This window comes from Cynoglossus semilaevis, chromosome 8 (assembly GCF_000523025.1).
Source record: "Cynoglossus semilaevis isolate Cse_v1.0 chromosome 8, Cse_v1.0, whole genome shotgun sequence".
NCBI classification, from domain to species: domain Eukaryota; kingdom Metazoa; phylum Chordata; class Actinopteri; order Pleuronectiformes; family Cynoglossidae; genus Cynoglossus; species Cynoglossus semilaevis.
The window spans coordinates 21,450,535-21,471,962 of record NC_024314.1 but is presented as its reverse complement, the minus strand read 5'-3'; the positions used below and the strand labels follow the sequence as shown (position 1 = coordinate 21,471,962).

General features: G+C 39.8%; 1 protein-coding gene and 1 long non-coding RNA gene across 2 annotated transcripts in view; both read left to right on the top strand.

Moving 5' to 3' along the window:
- Positions 1-3,520: 3,520 nt before the first annotated feature.
- The window catches only part of LOC103382774 (transmembrane and TPR repeat-containing protein 2), a 54,865-nt gene continuing 36,957 nt past the window's right edge, over positions 3,521-21,428 (top strand). Inside the window, exon 1 of the mRNA XM_025057139.1 lies at positions 3,521-4,101. Within this exon, the coding sequence (XP_024912907.1) occupies positions 4,019-4,101 (83 nt within the window). The 5' untranslated portion in view covers positions 3,521-4,018. The remainder of the gene's footprint in view (positions 4,102-21,428) is intronic.
- Positions 6,928-9,795, top strand: LOC112487309 (uncharacterized). The gene is made up of 2 exons (XR_003050286.1): positions 6,928-7,096; positions 7,164-9,795. It is a non-coding gene; the product is annotated as an uncharacterized LOC112487309 (long non-coding RNA).

Below are 21,428 nucleotides of genomic sequence, written 5' to 3'. Positions count from 1 at the left end.
GTATATCAAAAAACATGTTTTGCTTTCCCTGCCAGATGTGTGCTTGTGTGTGTGTGTGTGTGTGTGTGTGTGTGTGTGTGTATAAGAGAATAAGGATTAGGCTGGAAGTTGTGTTAGGCACACGCTGCTTGTTTTAGATCAAAATCTTCTTTATCGCCATGAGAAAGAGGTTATTTAGTCTCTGCTCTACGACATGTGGACCACATCTGGAGATTAGCCAGAATTAGCTTTTTTCTTCTTCTTCTGTGAAAAATGTTTGGTACAATGTGAGGCGTTCTGAATGTTTTTAGCTATTGACCTTTATTTTTATTACCATTTTATTGTCAGTATTTAGTTGTCTGACCTTCGAAATATATTTTTGCTAACGTGCAGTTTTTCGCTAAGGGTCATTGACTAATTTCATTTTTACTTTTAAAAACATAATCTTAGGCTAGGCTATTTTAAACATATTAATGACATGATTTTATTTATTTATCTCATCAAGATCTTTTAGTCATTTAATATTAGCTATTTGCAGGTTTTTTTAGTGGTTAACGTATTTGTGCTATATTCTTGGCTAACCTCACTTTCCACTTTGGCTAATTGTTTTTGCTAACTGTTCCTACAGTTGAACAAATGTAAACAGGGGAAGATGAAATGACACAGGTGCGAGTCTAACGTTGAATTAATCCTAATTAATGACTTCTGTTGCTTTAACAGCAGCATAAAATCATTTCAATGAATTTATCGTTTCATTTAAACATCCTCTTATTTACAGAGTAATTAAATGCAGCGATGTTAATTAAACAGCTGTGCAGCCTGGTAGACTGGTGCATTACACAGCCATTTATTTTTGTTATGACTTCACTCTGACATTTCCTCCTATTATTTGAAGCAGTTAACTAATAGTGCTGTTGTGTATTATATCATATTAAACTAACTGCTGTCTCCTTAAACCCAAACAGTAATTAAGCCTAATTCTTTTTTCAACTCTTCTTTGTCTGAATCAGTAGGTAACACCCAGATGTGGATCTGCTCTGGCTCCTGGTTTCACTTCTGTTGAATATGACTGTTGCTCTAAAACCAATCAGGGTGATTTTGTTTTTGATTTTTTCTGTCAGTGACGGCAGGACTCGGGGTCTGTGATTGTCTGTTTCCTGTGTGATTTCTATCTCCTGGGGTGAAGAGGCTGCGTTTCCGCTGTAAATAGCAGGAGGAAATTACCATCATGGCTTAAAAGAGAGAAGAAATATCAGAATAACACAGCGAGTGGAAATGTACTGTAGTTAGTGGTGGAGGTCTGTGCTGTTGGCCGAGGTGAACGAGGGAACTGCAGCTTCACATTTGGATTTGATGATACTTATATGAATGCCTACTTCAAGATGAGGGGTTTCTCTCAAGTGTAACATTGAGAGCCTTATTTTATGCACAGCTGGGCTTAAATAGCCTTCAAATAACAGGACAAGATCACAGATTTCAGAACGACCAAAAAAACATCCAAGCGTAAAGGGTCACTATAACATCATCACTCAACGAATTAATCACAGAGAATGTAAAATGTACGGGGAACCTTTACTTATACCAGTTGACCTCAAACCTTTTTGGTCATGATTTTCCAGCCCCACCTGCCCATGGCGCCCCAACAAAAATCTGGACAAATGACATTTCAAATGTATTGAAATGTCCTCCTGTTTGTCACGCCTCCGTTCCCACCCGTGGGTCCCTGCACCACACTTTGAGAAGCACTGACAAGATAAACATGTTCAAGAACCTTGTGGAACCTGAGGAAATTTGTCAACTTAACATTACAGGCCATTTACCAAGAAAACCTAGAAACATTTCATTGTTTCTAAATGTTAGCCATCATAAACTGGGCCTGTCGTAGTCGGAGAATTTTGTTTAGAGCAACTGTTGCACGCGTACATAGCTAAATGTACTTTGTCCATGCTGGAATACGTGGTACACAGATACTGTAGTATACTGTAGTGTACTGCCCAAGAACATATTGGCAAAGAGTTGGACTTGAACCCAGACGTTTGGGTTGGTGACAACTTTCCTGCCCACTGAACTACAGCCGACCATCTTTTATTCAGACAGACACACACAACAAAACGAGTCATAATTAAACACCCTCTCGTAGGAGTCTCTGACTTCCACTTCAACTCCCATTTAAACTTGCAAATAAAGCCTATTAAGGCAATGTTGACGTACAATTATTCCCAGTTTACTCCCAAAGAGCGAGCCATAGTCTCATTACTGCATGTACGTGTCTCCACACATGGTAATCAGTCAGCGAGTGTAAACACCTCAGCTCCCATAATGTGTTTGTTTTGCCCCGGGCTTTGTTTTGTTTATGCAGGAATATTTCCCCTGCTTTTCCTTCAACTAAACCCTTAATCACTCACGGGGACTGCTGCAGCGCGGACCACCTCTGGTCCCTGGGGGGCAGAGTTCGGCCGCACGAGCGTTCGTGAGTGTGTGGGTTTAACTATATGCTGTGACACTCACAGAAACTGCAATGTGAGGGTGATGGTTAGAGAACACTTTGCAGAAGCACAGACTTTCTTTTTTTTTTTTTTAAACAGACGCAGCAATTCTACATAAATCGCAATAAAAAAAAAGCAGAGCAACCCGTCATCCTCGATAGTCCAGAAGGTCAAGGTCCAAATTCAGAATGACTGTTTTGCCTTGGCCTTGATTCATGTACCATTAGTGCGTGTCATCCATTGGCAGCCACAGACACATTCATAAACTCCAGTCACTTAATTTCTACCTCTGCCATTTTCTGCGATGGATTTATTCTCTCGATTTCCAGATTAATGGCCAGTGAAGCCTTGTAGTGAAGGGGGTGGAGGTAAGTGCACGGCAAATTAATCAATACTACTTAATTAGAAAGTTAGGGTGGGATATTGAGCATCGCCCTCAAGCACCACCAGCACCTACTCAGCTCTTCTGTGGTTACTTTAGCATTAAATTGCCTCATATCAGAGTCTGGATAATGGATCATCATGAAGATCCATAGTGAGTGATGTCAGGTTAAGGGCGTGCATTTTTGATGCCATGTTCCTTTCCTGCAGCGCCACCCTTCTGTAGACAGGGCTATTGTCACATTCACAGCTAATGCGTCAAAACTCCACTGGACTCTATGAAAACCACTCACACTTGTAAAAACTGATATCCTTCCAATAATTTATATAATTATAGTTTTAGTTTATATCAATATTAAAAAGGTTTGAAATGGGAAGAAACACTCGAATTTAGCCTTAAAATTAGGCAGTTGTGCTGTATCTAAGACACAGGAAAGCTCAAGATGTATATGTAATATTACTACGATGTAAGAACTAAGTTACAAGCGTAAGTTCACGTCAAAACAGCCTTCTTCATACTGTGGAAAGTCCAGTAATGGTGCTCACAAAACCCGAGGGAAAAAAACAGGCGACTCCAAAAAATCTTTCAACTACTACTTACTAGGTCTTAATAAGTATAATCGTTTTTTCCGTTGAATGAAAAAAACGCTTTCAAACTAATACTATGAAGAAGAAGAACACTGGGGAAAAACAATTAAAGTAAGCCGGATCACCGCTCCTTCTATTCGTTTCTAACTCTCCTCTCCTTCTGGGCTCCGGTGCGCATGCGCAGCCTGACAGCGAACCACATGCCTCCTCCTGCCTCGCTCTGCTCCGCGCTCAGTGTCAGAGCAGACACAGACAGAGATGCTCACAGCCGGGAGTCCGCAGCTCAGAGATGCTCACAGCTCCGACCCAGAGCCGGCGGTACCGATAGCTCCACACCTCCTCACTGAAGCCTCCTCCAACCCCGTCCTCCAGTGACATGGGTTAAAGAAAAACATGGGAGACTTTGACACACTTTGCACGTCATCATCATCGTGGGAAACGCGCTGGAGAGCGGGGCTGCCGAGCGGCTGAATTAAAATCTCAGTAGAATAAAGACTTCACATTAGGGGGGGAAACCGGGAATAAGGCAGATATCTTTCAGTCATTTCTACCCACGGATCTTCTCCCCACTCCGCTCTTCAGAGATGATCACGGAGCTGCTGTGCACCGCCGTGGCTCTGGGTCTCTACTGGAACACGTTGGACGCAGATTTCTGCTACGATGACAGGTTTGGTTTTTACACACACCGACCAGAACATCATCATCATCATCACCATCATCGTCATCATTATCCACCATCACCGCCCGTTACTCCACTTGTCATCACCTCTCGTTACCCTCGGCTCAGAGGGGATGGGACGTTATTGTTTTGCCAGCGTACCCGCTGGTTGACACGCGCTTTTGTTGTAATAAATCACTGCTTATTTGTAGGCTGTGGGCACAGATAGAGGCTGAGACTAAGGAGAGAGGGGAGGCGCGTGTTGTGCAACACCAGTTATTGTTCTGCAACTTGCACTGTTTTCTGTTTTGTCCCAAAAATAGTCCGAAAAGGTTGAAGACGCCACGGCGGTGAACCGTTTCCAATTCAAGAACCATAACTTTTAGAAAATTTTTATCAGCCAAAGTGTATTGATTTTGAGCTAGCTTGTATTTATATTCTAAGTGCATGTGTGTTCATATGTAAGATGGTGATTGGTTTTGCAGTAACAAGCAGCTCAGTAAAAGGTCAGAAAATCTGACCACAACAGCTGAGGTTGATTGGGTTTGGTTAGTTTGATGTAAGTTAAACTAGGGTGTATGAAACACTTTGGTGTTTCTGTCATTTTCATTTTCTCTAGTTGCAGAATTCCACTTGTGTTAATAACCTAACATTCCTGAGTGATTTTTCCTTCCCTCTGGAAATATAATATTTTAATTGAATGACATAACGTCCACATGGCTCGTGTCCCCAAGGACTTAGAGCCAAAGACGTGTTGTAAAGTGAGCCCAGTCTGGGTCAGAGCCTGCCACCAACGCTCTTTGTATTAAAAGAAGCTCTCTTGTCTGTTAAAACAGTGCGCCTCTGTCTCCCTGGAGGATCCAGCTAATAAAAACAGGCTGGTTTAATTTTCACAAACAGCTGAGTAAACACAGCGACACCTGATCAGATCGAGAGAATTAAAAAAAAAAAAGTTCTTTGTTTTCCAAATGCGCAAACATGTGAAGCAAAGAAAGGGCTGTTGGCAGCACTGGATTAGATCGAGAACCTTCCTGACCTTGGTAGGTCTGCATTTGGTCAGTTCCATGTCCTACAGCGGATTAGATCGAGAACCTTCCTGACCTTGTTAGGTCTGCATTTGGTCAGTTCTATGTCCTACAGCTCTGAGTGTTGTACAGTTGAGGGTCAGCTCAAGGATGCTGCTTTCCTTAAGTCAGGGAAATTCAAGACTAAAGATGGTAACAGATGCTTCTGCATAGCAACAGACAAGATATAAACACAGGTGTAGCACCTATTGTGACCACTAAATGACACCCGAATTATATTACAAAATAATGTCGATGTCATAGAAACTATGCTGAAAAAAGATGCCAAACTGAAACACTACTGGACAGACATTCATTCACACATTACATTAACTGTCAATAAAACTGGATGATGGTTTTGTTCAAGTTAAGGTTTTAAAAATTGACAAATAAATTTGAAACTACAGATCTACAGGTAATGGTCTTCACAGACCTTGGCTTGTATTGAAAGGTTACACATGTATTTTTATGTGCTTTTAGTGATCGCTTCGACATTTGGAGACAAACTGAAGCCATTTTTGATATTAAATATCAAGAATTCAACGACTGAAATTAATGCCTGGTCAGTTTAATAGGTTCTGGAACAGATACTTATTTCATGAAGGAATCTGAAATGGAACGATATTTTTTTGTTCTACAGTATATCAGTCTTGGTGTGTTCTTGGGTGGTCAGTAGGTAATCCCTATCAGAAATCCATCCTTCGATAAAAGACAAAATCTGTTCCATAAACATTATTTGTTTTCTGTAAAGAATGTCCAAATACAATCATTGATCATATTTAAAAGATATTTGCCTTTAATCTAACATGATGCTTTTTCTACCTAGTCAACAGTTCTCTCACAAGAAGCGACTAGAGTGGTTCCAGATTTGTTTCCTGGTCCCCAATCCCAGGTAGTGTTTCCAAAACACCATCTGGTGTAAATATTGGGCCTAATCTCTATGAGGACCACCACTGTCGTGATCCCTTCATACGGGACAAGTCCACAGTGATTCTTCATTACCAGTTGTCCCAGGGAATACAGAGACAAACTAAGATGCCATAAACTAATTGACAACTTCTGTGGTCAATGCAAAGACAAAAACCAGGGAGAAGGAATTCAATGCAGCTTCGTTGCAGGATTCCTTTGCGTCATCAATCTATCCAGTGAGCAGTGAGGACTGCAGCCAGTGGGTTCAGTAGGTTCAGCCATTCAGTTTTTGATTGAGGAGTTCATTCCTTCATTGACTCTGCAGTACTGTCCACGAGCATCAGCAGTTTCAGCTCTGCACAGTGTCAGGACTGATATCAACTGTTCCTCTCTTATTGAGGCTGAAAACCAAAGTGAAAGGACATGTGGTGGACTTCTCTACAGATTAGAAGAATAAACAGACCGCCGCTCAGCCTGGTACGGGTCTCCAGACATGTAAATGTCAGAGAACCCAACCCCCACTGTACTTATCACCACCATTAGTGACCCCTTTGTATGTGTGTGGAGTTGTAGGGAAGAAGGTGAGACCTTATTTATCTTCGGTTTCACCACACCTCGCTGAGTATCCCCATCAAGTCCCTGCCGCTGGTCCATCCATCTGTCCTGTCTCTACATGTGACCGGGACACGTGAGGCTGTCATTAAACCTTTTGGTGACAGATTACTTATAGATCTGGTCCTGCATGTTTGAGCCAATGCTGCCACGCTATCCCCTCAGTGAAGGTTCAGTATCTGACAAACGCTGGGCATCTGTCAAAGTCACCACAGTAATTCACACTCTGGGGGGGGGGGGGGGGGGGGGAGCAGACACTTGCGTTTAGGTTCAGTGCTCTTAGATGGAGGAGTGTGAATACCAATCAGAGGCCTGACCTTCCAACAGTCATTTATCAAACGTCTTCCTCGATCAGGGTCAAGAGCTGCGTGCTCCCGGTCTCTTCCTTAGGGGGATTAGAGAAGAGTTATGACCGAAAGGTTAAAGTAAAAGAGAGTGGAGGAGAGTTGCTCCTTAGGGGGATTAGAGAAGAGTTATGACCAAAAGGTTAAAGTAAAAGAGAGACCAAAGTGGAGGAGAGTTGCTCTGACCATATTTCTCCAGAGCTGCTGAGACCCAATACTGTTTTCCTCAATTTCTTGTAAACGATTCCAATCTTATCTGACCTTTTTACCTTGTAATCAAATTGCTGTTGCCATCCAGATGCAGTTCTGGAAAAGCAGATAACCCATCTGTGTCCTTGCACACCAATTTGTGGGGATGTCCTGGCCACTCTCTGCTTTTTCAATCATGTCAAGTGTTTTTCCTGGGCACAGCTCTGTGTCTGGCCAACTACTTGGCCTGTGGTCACTCTAAATTGAAAAGTCTGCTCATGTAAAATGAATGGCTCTAAGTTCTCAGCCAGGATACTTTTTGATTTGAGGAGAAAAAATAGACGTGATGTGTAATCTTCTCAAAGTGTTGATATGTTTTCACAGGCTTTAAGAGCGCCTGCTCTGACGGTGTGGTAACAGATTGGAAAATAATTTTCAATCCACACTTTAGACTCTCCCTTGGATACCTATCTATGAGCTTTTGACAGGGTAACAAATGGCTTTTATATTATTGTATTGATGATTGAACTATAATAATGGACGAGGTTGAGAGATATATAAAGGCCTGATATCCACTGGAAACCAATCGGACAAGAGTTTTAACAATAGGCAACGTTCTAAATTGAAGTGTATCCTATGTGGCTTTTAGCAATCAGAGAATCCTGGAAAATTTGGGACTTCAGGCAACACAGCAGTGCAACTTAACGGTGCTTTATGGCTCCATTGGGGATCGAAGTGAAAACATCTTCCACTTCAGAACAGTCAAGCAATTTCATTTCTGGCTGAAGGTCTGGGATTAGATGAGTCAGAAGCTTAGATTTCACTTAACGTCCATTCCCCTCATAAGTACTGTGAAATGCACTTTCAGTCTGTGGATAATATCCCCGCTGCCAGGGCTGAAAACCTCCATCCCAAACGAGGGTTTAAACAATTAAACAACACAGTAGTGACTGTGAGAAGTTGTGCACTGAAGCAGCAGATCACCGAGTCTGCTGGCTTCCACATCTGCTTCTTCTCCAGCTTGGTTTCTGAGGTTAAACCATAAATGCATCAATGTGGGATAGTCTTCACGAGGTGCCTTTTCATCATAGCTTTAGACCTTGAAGCTTTGAACTGATGCTCTAATGATTTTTCCTTTATGGACCTGGGTGAAATGACTTTTAAACATTGAACACATAACGTAATGAATTTGCATATGAATGCTTTCTGTGAAAAGTGATGAAAAATATGGCTATATGGGGTTTATGTACTGGCAAGCAATAGACATTACAACCAACAAGATCCAGTGTGGAAATAACTTCCAAGTTGTACAAACCAAGAGGGACTGTTTGTGGCTGTTACTTCAGATTCGACTCAAGTTAGATGAGTCATAATGTGACCGTGTTAGAAAGACAACGATTAGTCATCTCTAACCACTTATGTACTGTAATTAGTTTTTTTGTTTTTTGCTTAACAACGTCATAGAAATATACAGATGCTTGCGAGGGATTTCAACAGTTTATCTTTTCATTCTTCTGGGCTGATTTGCAAGTACATTTTAGCAAATTCTCAGCAAGTTTGACTTGAAACTGTCATTTTGGGTAGTTTGAAGGGGCTATCTCTGGTTAGCTTGTTTTCTTTGTTTGCTATTCACCAAATTGCACATCTTTTAAATGCCATTGGTGAACATTTAATACCAATATCCATGCTTTTGAGTGGTGTATCAAAATGTTCAGTTTTCTGTGTCATGCCCAAGTATGCGAAGGGGCAATAAAAGCCGTCATATTTTTCCAACAGTGATTTCAGAAATTTTCAGTGAAAGCTGCCTGAAGCCCTCACTGTGATCTGGCCTTAGCTTTACTGCTCTCATCTGTTTCCAAATCCCCGATAAGCTCCATTTTGTTAATGTCCAACTAATGAAACCCACAGACAAGGCTAACTAGAAACAGGAGAATAAATCAGTGCCTGAAGTGAGTAAAAATTAATGCTTCTTGATTTTAAACAGGTAATTTTCTCTGTTGTAATCTGTTCTTCATTTCTGTCAAGTGATAAAAAGTGTTTTTTTTTTACCTCTAACATGCGGGGTCATGTGGTTTATAGCAAGATGCCCCCAAGCTAGCATATGGTTTTAAGTTATAAACTGCAACATCTCACCAAGCCTTAACCTTGGTTCTCCCAATGATGCCCTTTTTCTCATTGCACTGCTTATGCTAATCTTTAGCCAGTGTATATTAGTCAATTTCTTTAAGGCTCTTCGTGTACATTGATAGTTAAGTTGTATTTCCCAAAAGAATTGATTGGTAATCTATATTTTCAGTTTTGCTAAACTCATGTAACCATTTTACTTTTCAACCTGTCTGTTTTGCTTGCTTACAAACAGCAAGAACACAAAGTCAGTCTTCGTTTTATCAAGGCTGCCTGACTTTTAAGCCACTGTCAATTTAAACTTTCACCTTAGTTTTACGACAACAAACGGAACTTAAAAAGCCGTAGATGTTACGGTCACTGTTATTAAAAATTGTGTTTAGGCTGCTGAAGTAATAATAAATGTTTGAATTGGAGATTAAGGTTAGATGTAGGCTAAGGAAGCAAAAAAAAACAAAAAAACCCCCACATTCAATACCAGAGGAATTGTGCTTGCCTGAGAGAATTTCCCAGTGTAAGCGATTTTTTAATGTGCAACACTGTGTTGAATTCACAAGAATGTTTTTAAAAACAACAATGTGGCCATACTAAGTTATGTACAAAGTGCTTATGAATTGTTTTTTGAGCTTGTTTTGAGGACAGAGTGCCGTCTGTGTAGGAAAACTATTTTCAGGGAGTTACAAAAGGGCAAACCACAAGAAAAGTATGGTTTGGCGGTGCTGAAGGAGTTCCATATACTGTCCGTGTTTTTTAAAATAGTTTGCATTGTGTTTTTTGAGACGTTCACATATGGTCTCACTCCCCGGTGTTGTTATTTGTCTCTAAAGACAATGGATTTAGGGGAAATACGTCTTCTCCCGATAACGAGCAGCTTTCAGTTATTTCAGCACAATAGCTGAAGATGAATGCTTCTAAAACTGCTTGACAACAAATTTTGCAGAACATTTATTACATTGTGTAGTAGCTGAATACTTAAAGATGAAATAGTGAAGCCCATCTTCATATCTTGGGATGAGCTCCCGCTCTAACAATAAAAAAAAGTCTCTTGGCGACCAGAAATGCTGGCATGGCTCGCTGTTCCTAATGAAAGGGTAGTGATGCAAACGCAAGGCAGTTTGTCAGAAACATTCTGTGAAAGGTATTGGCCATAGTAGTTTGAATCCCCATCATTTACAGCCATAAGAACTGCCAACATGAATTAAGAATATGCGAAGGATTTGAGGTTTCCTCTGGCTCAGCATCATCTAATTTATAGGACGAGGCCTCGGGCTGTTATTTTGATTTGGAGGCATCTTCTAAACTGCCCAGGCTCCAGTGATTTTCAGGGGATATGAAGTACTCGTAGTACTAGAGAACTGCACAGCCAAGGGTTAGAGTTATAAGCCTTTTATCCTATAAGCAGAATTAAAATAATTTAAATTTTGTGTGACTGTCACTACCATGATATTATTTACAGATGTGGAATCTCTAAAAAGACAGCTGATTTAAATCTTAGCTACAACAGTGGAGTATGTGGGCTCTTGCTTGGTTTTCGTGGATGATCTGGTTTCATCCAAATACAAAAACATAATTACACTTTGGCTATAAATAGTCCAACAAAAAATGTGTTACTTTGTTATTACATACTGCCAAAAGCATTGTATTTTACCACCAATGCCCACATTACTGAAAAGATATTTGGGCCTCTGAGTTTTGCAAGCAAGCAAAACAGACAGAGTGAACAGTAGGAGGTTTGGCTTACACGAGTTTAGCAGAGCTCAAAATATAGATTCACAATCCTGTATTTTCATAGTTTTTACACCAGGTATCTTTCCTGCCCTAACCTTACCCTTTATTCAGGCTTGGTCCTTGTGACTTGAATATGATGGACAACACTGGGGTTAAGTGTTTTGCCCAGGGGCACATCTGCAAACAGTCGGCGGGAGGCGAATCCCCACACTCACTGAGTAATGGCAGACCAAACCAATTAATCAAGAACTAATCTTTTCAGTTACTATTCGTCATAGTTTGAAGTGCAGAAGTGTTCGGGAAGTTCAGCTGCTCTCAGCTACCACGTTACATGACAGCTTTAATTAATGTTCTTCACCGATCCCTTGTCTCACAGCCCTCCAACACAATTACAGTGATGAAATGGCCTTTTCATTAATTTCAGGTCATTCCTTCCTATCCCACTGGGACCCTGCAAGTCCACTCAGACAGTTGCTAACCCTTGGCTGCCCCTCAAAGATTAGTAGGCCATACTATTTTTGCCCGTTTGCCAAGACATAACCGCCAAAACCTCGGTCCCATGACCCTCCCTGTGTACACTGAACCATAGGGATCTCAAAACACCAGTATCCCTGGACAGGTTTTCTAGTGGTCTACAATCTCAAAACACCAGTATCCCTGGACAGGATTTCCAGTGGTTCACACCAAAGCTGCACATTTGTCTTGTCACGCCCAGGCTGGATTTTGGGAGTAAGAAATCCTTGGAATTGGCAACGAAGCAGTGAAAACACAGTCCTGCTGTTTTCTTATCTGTAAAACTGCATGTGTGTTTATCCTGCTCTTCACAAACTGAGACCCTTAATGACTGGGGGTTAGATTTCTACTACAGAGCACTTTGTAAGGAAAGCACCTTTTTGTGGCATTGGATTACACCAAGAAGCTGGCCTCCACTTTCCCTCTTTAAACTCCAAGGCGGAGTCCTAAAACAACTATAAGCAGTTGGAGTGTAACATAAGCCCAGCAGCAAGCTGGGCATCAAACACATCTCAAGCCGTAACCATTTCTGCTCTTTGTAATCGATATTTGCTGATTATCGCCTTTCAGTGAGTGAGATCAGAGTTTGTAGCTGGGAACAGCTGTCAGAGAAGAAAAATAAATGGGTTTTTTAGTTTTTAGTTTTTTTTTTTTTACTTGAGAGCACTTATATTTCACTAAAGCCGGCACGAATTCTGGCTTTTCATCAGGTTGTTATTCAGGATCACGAGTCAGTTTGTGTCTGAAGAAGCGATGATGTGCTTGATGTGTCTCTGGTGAGAGTGCAGCTGTGAGTAGTTCATGGTAATAGTAATGAGGTGAGGTTCCAGCTCTGGTAATCTTTGGGAATACGCATCCTAAAACTGGAACCACACAGAGAAGACACCAGTGGTTAAAAAAATATCCAAATTGCTTGAGCTAAAGCTGAAGAATAACTTAAAGGTGGTAAAAAGTAACACGAGTTAGCAGTAGAAAGGCAAAGTACGAAAAAAAAATCAATAGGAATGAATTCTTTTTTTTACGACAAAATGACAAAATATGCAACAATGTATTAATTAATGCCAAAGGTAACAAAGAAAAGCTAAGTTAGCCCAAAAAACCAAACATTATACAGTAAAGTAACCAAGTCAGCAAAAACATCCTCATTGGTTCACATGTTCGTAATGAGATGGAAAATAATTTTCCTGAGCAACAAGCCTCCCAGAGGACTTCACTGGGCTGTAATTATTATTCTCAGTGCCAGGTGTTTTACAAAACCAGTAGAGATCCATAAGATCACTACACGGGGCAGTAAACTCCCCCGGTCTTCAGACTTCAGAAGTGAAATACACTAATGTGTGGAAGGTTGGTAGGTCAGCAGTGGAGCAGCTGTAGACCTTCTAGAGTGTATGTATGGGAGGGAGGGAACGAATCAGTGAGCGTTTCACACCTCATAAAATCTTGAGGAGGATTGAGAGGAGTTTTTGTGGAGTTTAAGCCTCAGGTTGGGATCAGATGACAGGCCTGACTGGCTCCACTCAGGGATACTGTTTGCTACTGTGATGTACACAGGAGGAGAAGGAGGAGGAGAAGTCACTATGTGATGTACACAGGAGGAGAAGGAGGAGAAATCAGTAAAACGGAAGGTTTCGTTTGCTGTAGCCGTCATGGAGGCACAATATCAGTCACCTGTAGTGTATCATAATATAATGTGGCTTAGAACCCATTTACTGTGCTCTTATTTTACACTTGTTTTATCAAGTTTAGAGATTACCTTGATCCTATTTCTGTTTCCTCCTGATAAGCTTCTAAATAAAGAATCACAGGAGATAACGCAGATAGAGGAAGTGTGGGAGTCTCCGTGCGTCTGTGTTGTTCACTGGGCTTCCCTTAGTGGGACAATAGAAGGTTATATAAAGTGGTGATGAAATATTAGATGAAGAGAAAGGATGGCGATTCGTATAGATAGGCAGGAAGGGAAGGAAGTTGGAAGATATTGTAGATGGAAAACAAAGGTCTTTGTTCAAACCCGAGGAGAATCTGCTTGTTATTAAGCTGCACTGACTTGGAAGGTCGGCTTGTAATTTTGGAGCAATGTTTTGGGGTTCTGCGGTGCATCAGTTCCTGCCCAATCGAAACGATGATTCATGTAGGTTTGGCACGAGATCGAGGTCATCAATCTGTGAGCAGGACCCAAAAGCACATCATCCTTCAAGCTAACGATCCACCTTTGTTTATCCAGGCAGGGACAAGAAAAGTTCCGGCCAATTGTCTGTGGTCTTTAAAGCGCTGTTCGATAACCCTTTTCCTGCCTAGCTAAACTTGTGATGTGATAATTTTGCAAGTACACCAAGGCCACTCTAGGGTGCAGTCTTTTTCTGAAAAGCCAACTAGGAATAACAATATGTAAAACAGATCTTAAGATCTTATTAGGTGTCATTTTAAATCCTAACTTTACAAAGATTCATTAATATGGAAACGATTTGTAGAAATATTTTGACTTAAATCGAGAAAATGCTGATAAAATATAGTCAATAGAGTCAAAAATATAGTCATTTTTGACTCTCCCTTGTAAAGATGGTCGTCTTGCTGCCAGAAACCTGGGATTGTTAGCAAATGCCAAAAAATTAGCATTTGATGATTGCCATTTCACCTGCTGACCTGTGCTTATCGTTCAACAACACGTAATTTGTTTCAGTATTTTAAAATTCATGGATCGATGTCTGTTTAAACTGCAGCAGCTGCGACTTCAGGGTGAGTTATTACAGTGTCTTTTAACGCCGGTGAAGTTGTGATAAATCTTCAGATGGAACTGTATTATGCGTTTTTTTACTTCTGATAAGAAGTTTATTTGATAAATGACGTTTGGATCAACATAATGCAATTTCAAATACATTTAAGTTTCAGTTTGATTAATAGAAATCCAATAGGTCATTTCTAATGTAAGTCTGAGTTAAGGAAACATCCAGTAGCCGCAGCAGATCGTCTGCAGCAGATCGTCTGCAGCAGATCTGTGTCACTGTGATGGACAGCACACAGATTACAGGTCACTGTGTGCCACGCTGCCCCATCATCCACCACACTGGTCTGTTTCCCCCAGAGACTGCCTCATTATCTGTGCCAGTTCTTCCAGTCTGCCCATTACTGAGACGGCTGACGGTGACAATTTAATCCTCGCTGAATGGCTGCTATTTTTGTGTTCCTGCTATGACCACTAGCATGTATTCTCTGACAGATACACTGTCAGATCACCACTGCAGACAGGGAAGTAAATGATCCCTCCGGTCTTATCTTAATTTTTGTAGAAATCGAGACAAAACGTCTTGACTTGTGGCACTTTTTCTTTACAAATGGCTGTTTAGTTTTAATAGACACATTTTTTTAAACTTTTTCTTTTCTTTTTGTTAGCCATTTTAGCCTGAAGCTTTTTACATTTACATATGTTAGCTCAATTACTTATAATGTTGAATAATGTATTAATTTTAATAATAATTTTAATAATAATAATAATTTTATTTGTCCAAACAGGAGTAGACAATTGTTTTTTTTTCTCTGTTCATTTTTAAGTTGTCTGAAGGTTAATTTTATCTTTGCCTCATCTTTAGCTTTAGCACATTTAAATATTTTATTCTAATTCTTAACTAGTAATAAGTCTTTGTCCTTTACACATATATCTATTTTTCAACACTTTTTGCTAACTTCAAGCTACACTTAGCCAAACTGTTGGCACATTTTGCACCTATTTTTTGTTGCCTTTTTGTTTTTAGTTATTTTTTGGCTAACATTTAGCAAATGAAATTATACATCTGAATAATTTTTGGTTAGCTTTTGAAGTTTTTGGCTAAACCTGTTCTACAGGTTCTACTTTTTGTCATCACTTTTTGCTAAATTTCAACTTACTTTTAACACCTCAGCACAACATTGTGAACCTTAGCAGAACATACTTTTCAGTTCTGTACATTTTTTTTTAGCTTCAACTTAACACTTTCTTAGAACAAAGTGTTAAGTTTTCATCAATCAGCAGTTTTTATAGCTATGATTTATATGTATTTGTTGAATACCTACAGAGAACTTGGCTACAGTCTTTGGAAACACAGCCCACCCTGCAAATGTCATAATGTTATAGAATGATGTCACGTCTGTATTTATCTCGGGCCCCTCTCAGTGAAAATGGTGTTTTAATGATGTTATATGATGTGTTTTATTTTTTTATATATATATTTGGTTTTTCGTTGCATTTTTAAAACAGAACTGTGTGTTTTGAAAGTCATGCTGATAGCTTGACAGATTTGGAATATTTGAAACTTCCTTTGGGGGGGGGACACACAAGCTTTATTACGCACTGTGCTCTTTTCTGCTCATAATTCATCAGCAGTAATATTTGCATTTGTCATTGATGCAGCTTGTGTTTCGAGGGACTTTTTCCCATCAGAGATGAATGAGAACGGGGATTGATTTGGTGTCCCTTCATCATTGTGCTTTGTCCTAAGCTGAGGGTCAATGAATGGTGGATTTTTGGATTTTTTTTCCGGTTAAGGCTTTTTGGGCTCCAGCAAAACAGTTGAATAAAGGCAAATGGTCTTTGTTGTACAGGCCATGTTTAACAGATCACTGATCAGGATTTGAAAAGACCACAGATAATTAGTACAGATCTATAAAGAGAAGACAGATTTGGTCTGGGGTCGCCCTCTATGGAGCCGCCTGATTGCTGCCATTTATCTCTGGCCAATCTTGGAATGTTACAAATGGTCACGGCAGAAGAAAGCAGTGCCTTTTCTGGATTGTTTACAGTGCTGCATGGTCTGTTAGCATGGCATACTTGGACCTGAACACTGAAAGCTGTCAGTGCAGTGAAACATAGCATTTCGTGATCTTGAGATTATTGATGTAGGGTGGTTTTATGTACAACATGACCCCAACAACCGTATCTACATTCCTAAAATAGCAGCATTTTATACAATTTGTGATTGGATTAAAAGCCAATTGTGGTGACGAATTAAAGGGTTTTTTTTTTCTTTTTTAAATCGTGGACAGAATGCTTTTGAGGAGAAACTGAGAATGCTGCTTTGTGTCTCCAGCTGCTCCCCTGGCAACACTGCAGCACTCAGATCCTTCGCTGGCTCCCTGATTTGTCTCCAGCAATTTAAATTGTCCTCATTATAATCACGACAGCATATCGAAAATTATTTGACTCTCAAGGGTACGTGAAAGTCTCAACAGTTTGTAAAACAAACTGTCTGGAAATTGACTTTGAATAAATGTAATAGTTTTGATCACGACCATAGAAAAGAAACAAGGACAAAAATGATTTTGGTAGACGGTCGACATTTAGCATCTAAGAGATGGACATCTGTAAAAGTACATAAAAAACAGAACTGTTCTTTTGGTTTTGGTACTAATTTATAAGAATCTATAGCAAAACAACAATAGGAATAGATTTACATAGTCTGATGTAAGCAAAACGTAATAATCATCCACCAAGAACAAAACAACCTCTCCTGTCATTTATTAGCCAACTATTGCCAGTTACAATTAATGAAGGATTGCGTCAGGAGGTATTTAAAAAAAAAAAACAGTATCTGTCCAATATCTTGAAGAAAATCAGCAAAATGCTTATTGTTTAAAAATCAACTAGAAACAAAGTCAACAAAATCAACTAAAAACAAAATGCTTATTGTTTAAAAATCAACTGAGAAGTCTAAAAGTCAGCAAAGAAGTTTGAAGCCACGCCCATTTCATATATACAAAGTTTTCACTGATTTCACACATGGGCCTCCCTCCTTGGCCGAGACTATTCTGGATAAATCCAAAATCAAACTCATACAAAACAAATCAACATTTTATCCTTTGTCTATGAAAGAAGAGGTACAATTGTTGGTCTTTTTTTGTGCGCAGAACTTTTACTTTTTAGGTCACCGTGCCAGGACCAGCAGCTCTTCTACAACTAGGTCAACTGAATTGATTGTGGATGCCTGAGGTGAAGTGAATTAAAGAGGTGAGGGAATTGTATCAGGTTCTAGAGAGATTTGGTTCTGTGCTTGATAGAACATCCAGACGGAAAATGCCTTCGACCTATCCCCAACTGGGTCAAAGTTCACTTTGTTCTGTAAATCCTATAGCTCACACAATGGTGTGGACGTGCTGTGTGTCTGACCTGGTCTCAAATGTCATAAATAAAGAGAAGCAAAGCCCATAATCAGTGTAAGATAGAGCTTCTCCCTGGGACGTCAGCGGTGTTCACCACCGTAGCGTGCGTCGAAGCATTGTCTCTTGATGGACTTTGCCACAGTCTTTTGGCTTTTACCCTGCATATCTTTACTGCCCCCACACAATTATGGAAAATTATAGTTTGATTTTTTCGTGAGTTGTTTTCTGTTTGTTTTACCAAAAAAGGTAAAAAGAAAACTTTTTTTCTTCACATTTTTTTTTTCTGTCAGTCAAGGTCAGGTTTTTCCTTCTGTTGAAATGCCACAGAAAGGACGCCTCACTTTAGTAAAAAGAGCTCAACTTTCAAGATAGAAATTCTAATCATCATGTTTCTCTTCATAGGTTAAGAAAAATGTACTGTGATTTTTGGATAAATTCAGTTATGTCCAATAAAAACCTCAAGGTCAAAAATATTTCAGTTATGTCCAATAAAAACCTCAAGGTAAATAACATTTTTCTGCATAATTTCCTGTCAAAGGATCTCCTGATGCATCTGCAGCAAAAAGCTGAGGTTCACAGAAACATCTGTCTGGTATTTTTAAATGATATTCCAAGCCTGCGCTCTGCTCTGATTTCTGCATTGTTTGGCTTAGACAGAACATTAATCAAGCATTGCATTTATCACCGTGGAGGCAGGCGACTCAGGAAAGCCACTCTAATTAGCCGTCTACAGTCAGGCACTGGAATTAACTGCTGAGACGTACGACAGGAGGCATTTGGAAATGGGTTGAGTTTGATTGGATGCTCTTTTTGTCCCCTGTAAGACATTTTTCTGACAGGATCCTATCGGTGGTATGGACGGTGTTACTGTTGGCAACTGTTTCACTGATAAGAGCTGAATGTGTAGGAGAGCCAAACTAAAGATTTTAGAACCGACTGGCCATGATTTCAACATCTATATAATATAATACCTCGCTTTCAATTCAGGGAAACCACAGATTTAAAGGGTGTGACTTTTTTTTTTTAAATTGCAACTAAATCACCTGGATGAGATGTCATCCCAATTACATGGGTGAAATAAGCAATCTTTTCCCAAGACAGCACCTGGCTTTCTTTGAAGGGGCTTCAATTTTCAAGTTCTACTGCTGTATTCTTTAAAGCAAATACTACAGTATAGTATAGAGTATCAAATTGATGCAACGTAAAACAAATTACTCTTCCTACTACTTTCACACATACCTTCTGATTTGTCCCCTACCCCCGATTGGGCCATCAGGAACCAATCAGGCAACGGCGCTGTAGTGTTCTTTATGGCAGTGTATCAATGGATAAATAAAACTGTGCTCCAAATGGGAAATTCCCCCTCAGACACCTGCCAGATTGTAATCTCGACATTTACCGTCGATGAGACACCATCACATTATCAATCAATTATCAATGCGATAACTCTTAACATAAACACCAGCCAAAACAACAAAGGGAAAATACACAGAACAAAGCCCGACTCATGGAGCAACATTTCTAACAAATGATTACTGGGAAGAACCTCCATACACCAACGTGCTACAATAGTTTCTATGCGTGTGAAACTTCCGAGGTTAGTTTTGTTCTTCTGGTGAAGTGCTGGTGAAATGTTGTTTTTGAACCTGGTTTCATTAAACCCGATGGAGATTTCTGCCAGGATTAACCCAGACTCACATGTTCCATTCCTACAGTCCAAAGAAATGAAAAATATCGATGACTTTGAAGCACGGAGGCAGAAACAAACACCAGCCAGAAATTCCTGCCGTTCACTTGTTTTGGTTGGCGTCTTGATGAGGTGTATTTATTCTTGGGAAGACTTTCAGTTCTCTGCTCTTCTGTGTAATATGACACTTAATCCTTATCTATTCTGTCTTCACATCACATCGTGTTTTCACTGTTCTGGAAAATTCATCTGTATCTTTCTCAAAAGTCTTTGATGCAACTAAGAAAATGTTACAACAACAGCTGAACCCTATTTTAGCGTTAGCGATAGATCGCGTCTGTTTATGTCCTTATTAGCCGTAGGTTGGCAGATCCCCTCTCAAAGGCCATATCCCTTGTTATTATTTATTGTATTAAATGACCAAACCCACAGCTTGATCTTTCTCTGCAGTATGCATGAATGTTTATTCAAACAATATTTTCGTATTTCGATGCCTAGCCCCCTTTAGTCTTAGCCCATTCCTTCTTTCACACACTGTTCTCGGTGTTAAGCCCTGAGGGAGAGTAAACCATTTAGTTTTATTAGCCATTGATTTCCCATAGCCTCCCTTCTGGTGCAGCTGAGGATTCATCACAGCCTTTTATTGACACCATCACTCAGGGAATACTGTGGTGAACGTGGTCACCTTTTCTGCTGACGTGGCACTGGCTGCTTGTCCAATCACCTTTATTTGATGCTTACAGCTGTGGGGGATTGTGATCACTCATCGGTTGCTTTGATTTTTGAAATAGAGTCACTGTGACTGATGTGAATGTGACTGATGGCACATTTCGTGTCCATTTAATTAATTAAATGTCAAGCTGAGCTCTCGTTTCTTTAAAAATTGTACGACTTATAGTCCCAAGTACATCAGTCCCAATTGTGTTTGGATGTCAAACTTATACAGATCTGGTTGTCTTATATATAGGAGTACATCAGTCCCAATTGTGTTTGGATGCCAAACTTATACAGATCTAGTTGTCTTATATATAGGAGATCAGTGACAGGGCTGAAGATGTTGACATATGCATCTGTCAAACTGATTTTATTGTGATTACGTAATTTAGAATTTCTCCTAGTTAATAAGCCAAGGTCTGTGACATTAGTGCTAATGTGTTTTGCTCGTAATGTATTATTGCATATTCCAATGACAGGCACTGCACATATTTAGAGAACCAGATGGCCCCGAGACCAATGAAAAAAGATCTCGCTAAATTTACTTTGGCTTTGTGAGTCCATGTTTGAAGACCACTTGGGGAACATAAAGTGGACATAACTTACTTTAATGTATACACAGTCACTTCCATAGTCTGTTGGAGTGTGCAATGTGTTAACTTCAGACTATTTATATATGTACAGCTAATGAGGAAACCAGCATCACAGGGAACATGAAAGCATGCCCCGAAAAAAGAAAGATTCCAATTTCTCATGTTAAGCTAAGACTTTGACTTTATTTGAACCTAGAGCCATTGGAAGCACTCCAAACTAACTAAGCAAAAAAAAAAAGAGCCCAAAAATTACAAAAAGTTATATAAAATGTGAAGAAAGTGAGCTGAATTTTTAAAAATATTTTACAGTATAGTAAACTGAAATATAAGCCATAAATATTTCTGTCAGGGCTGTTAATTGATTGTACTTTAAATTGCAACTCAAGGTATTATTATATATTATTCAACTTTTTAGCACCCTCCAAAACTGATGAATGACAAATATCCGTCTGTTTTCTCTGTTTCATCACCGAAATATTCTCCAGCATTATTGTTAGGATACAGGGGCAGAAATATTTGTGCTTTGTCCGAAATGTTGCACCGTAAGTTAGGAGAGAAGCAGTTACGTTATGTTCTTTGGCTGGAGGTTATGTAAATATATATAGCTATAAAGTGTCCTATAAAGGAGTACTTCTTTTCTTGAGTTACTCAACCTATCTCATGGCTTCGAGGTACTGTTGTGGTAGCCCGGTTCATATTACTAGTAACTGTCGAGAGTCATTTCTAGCAGGAG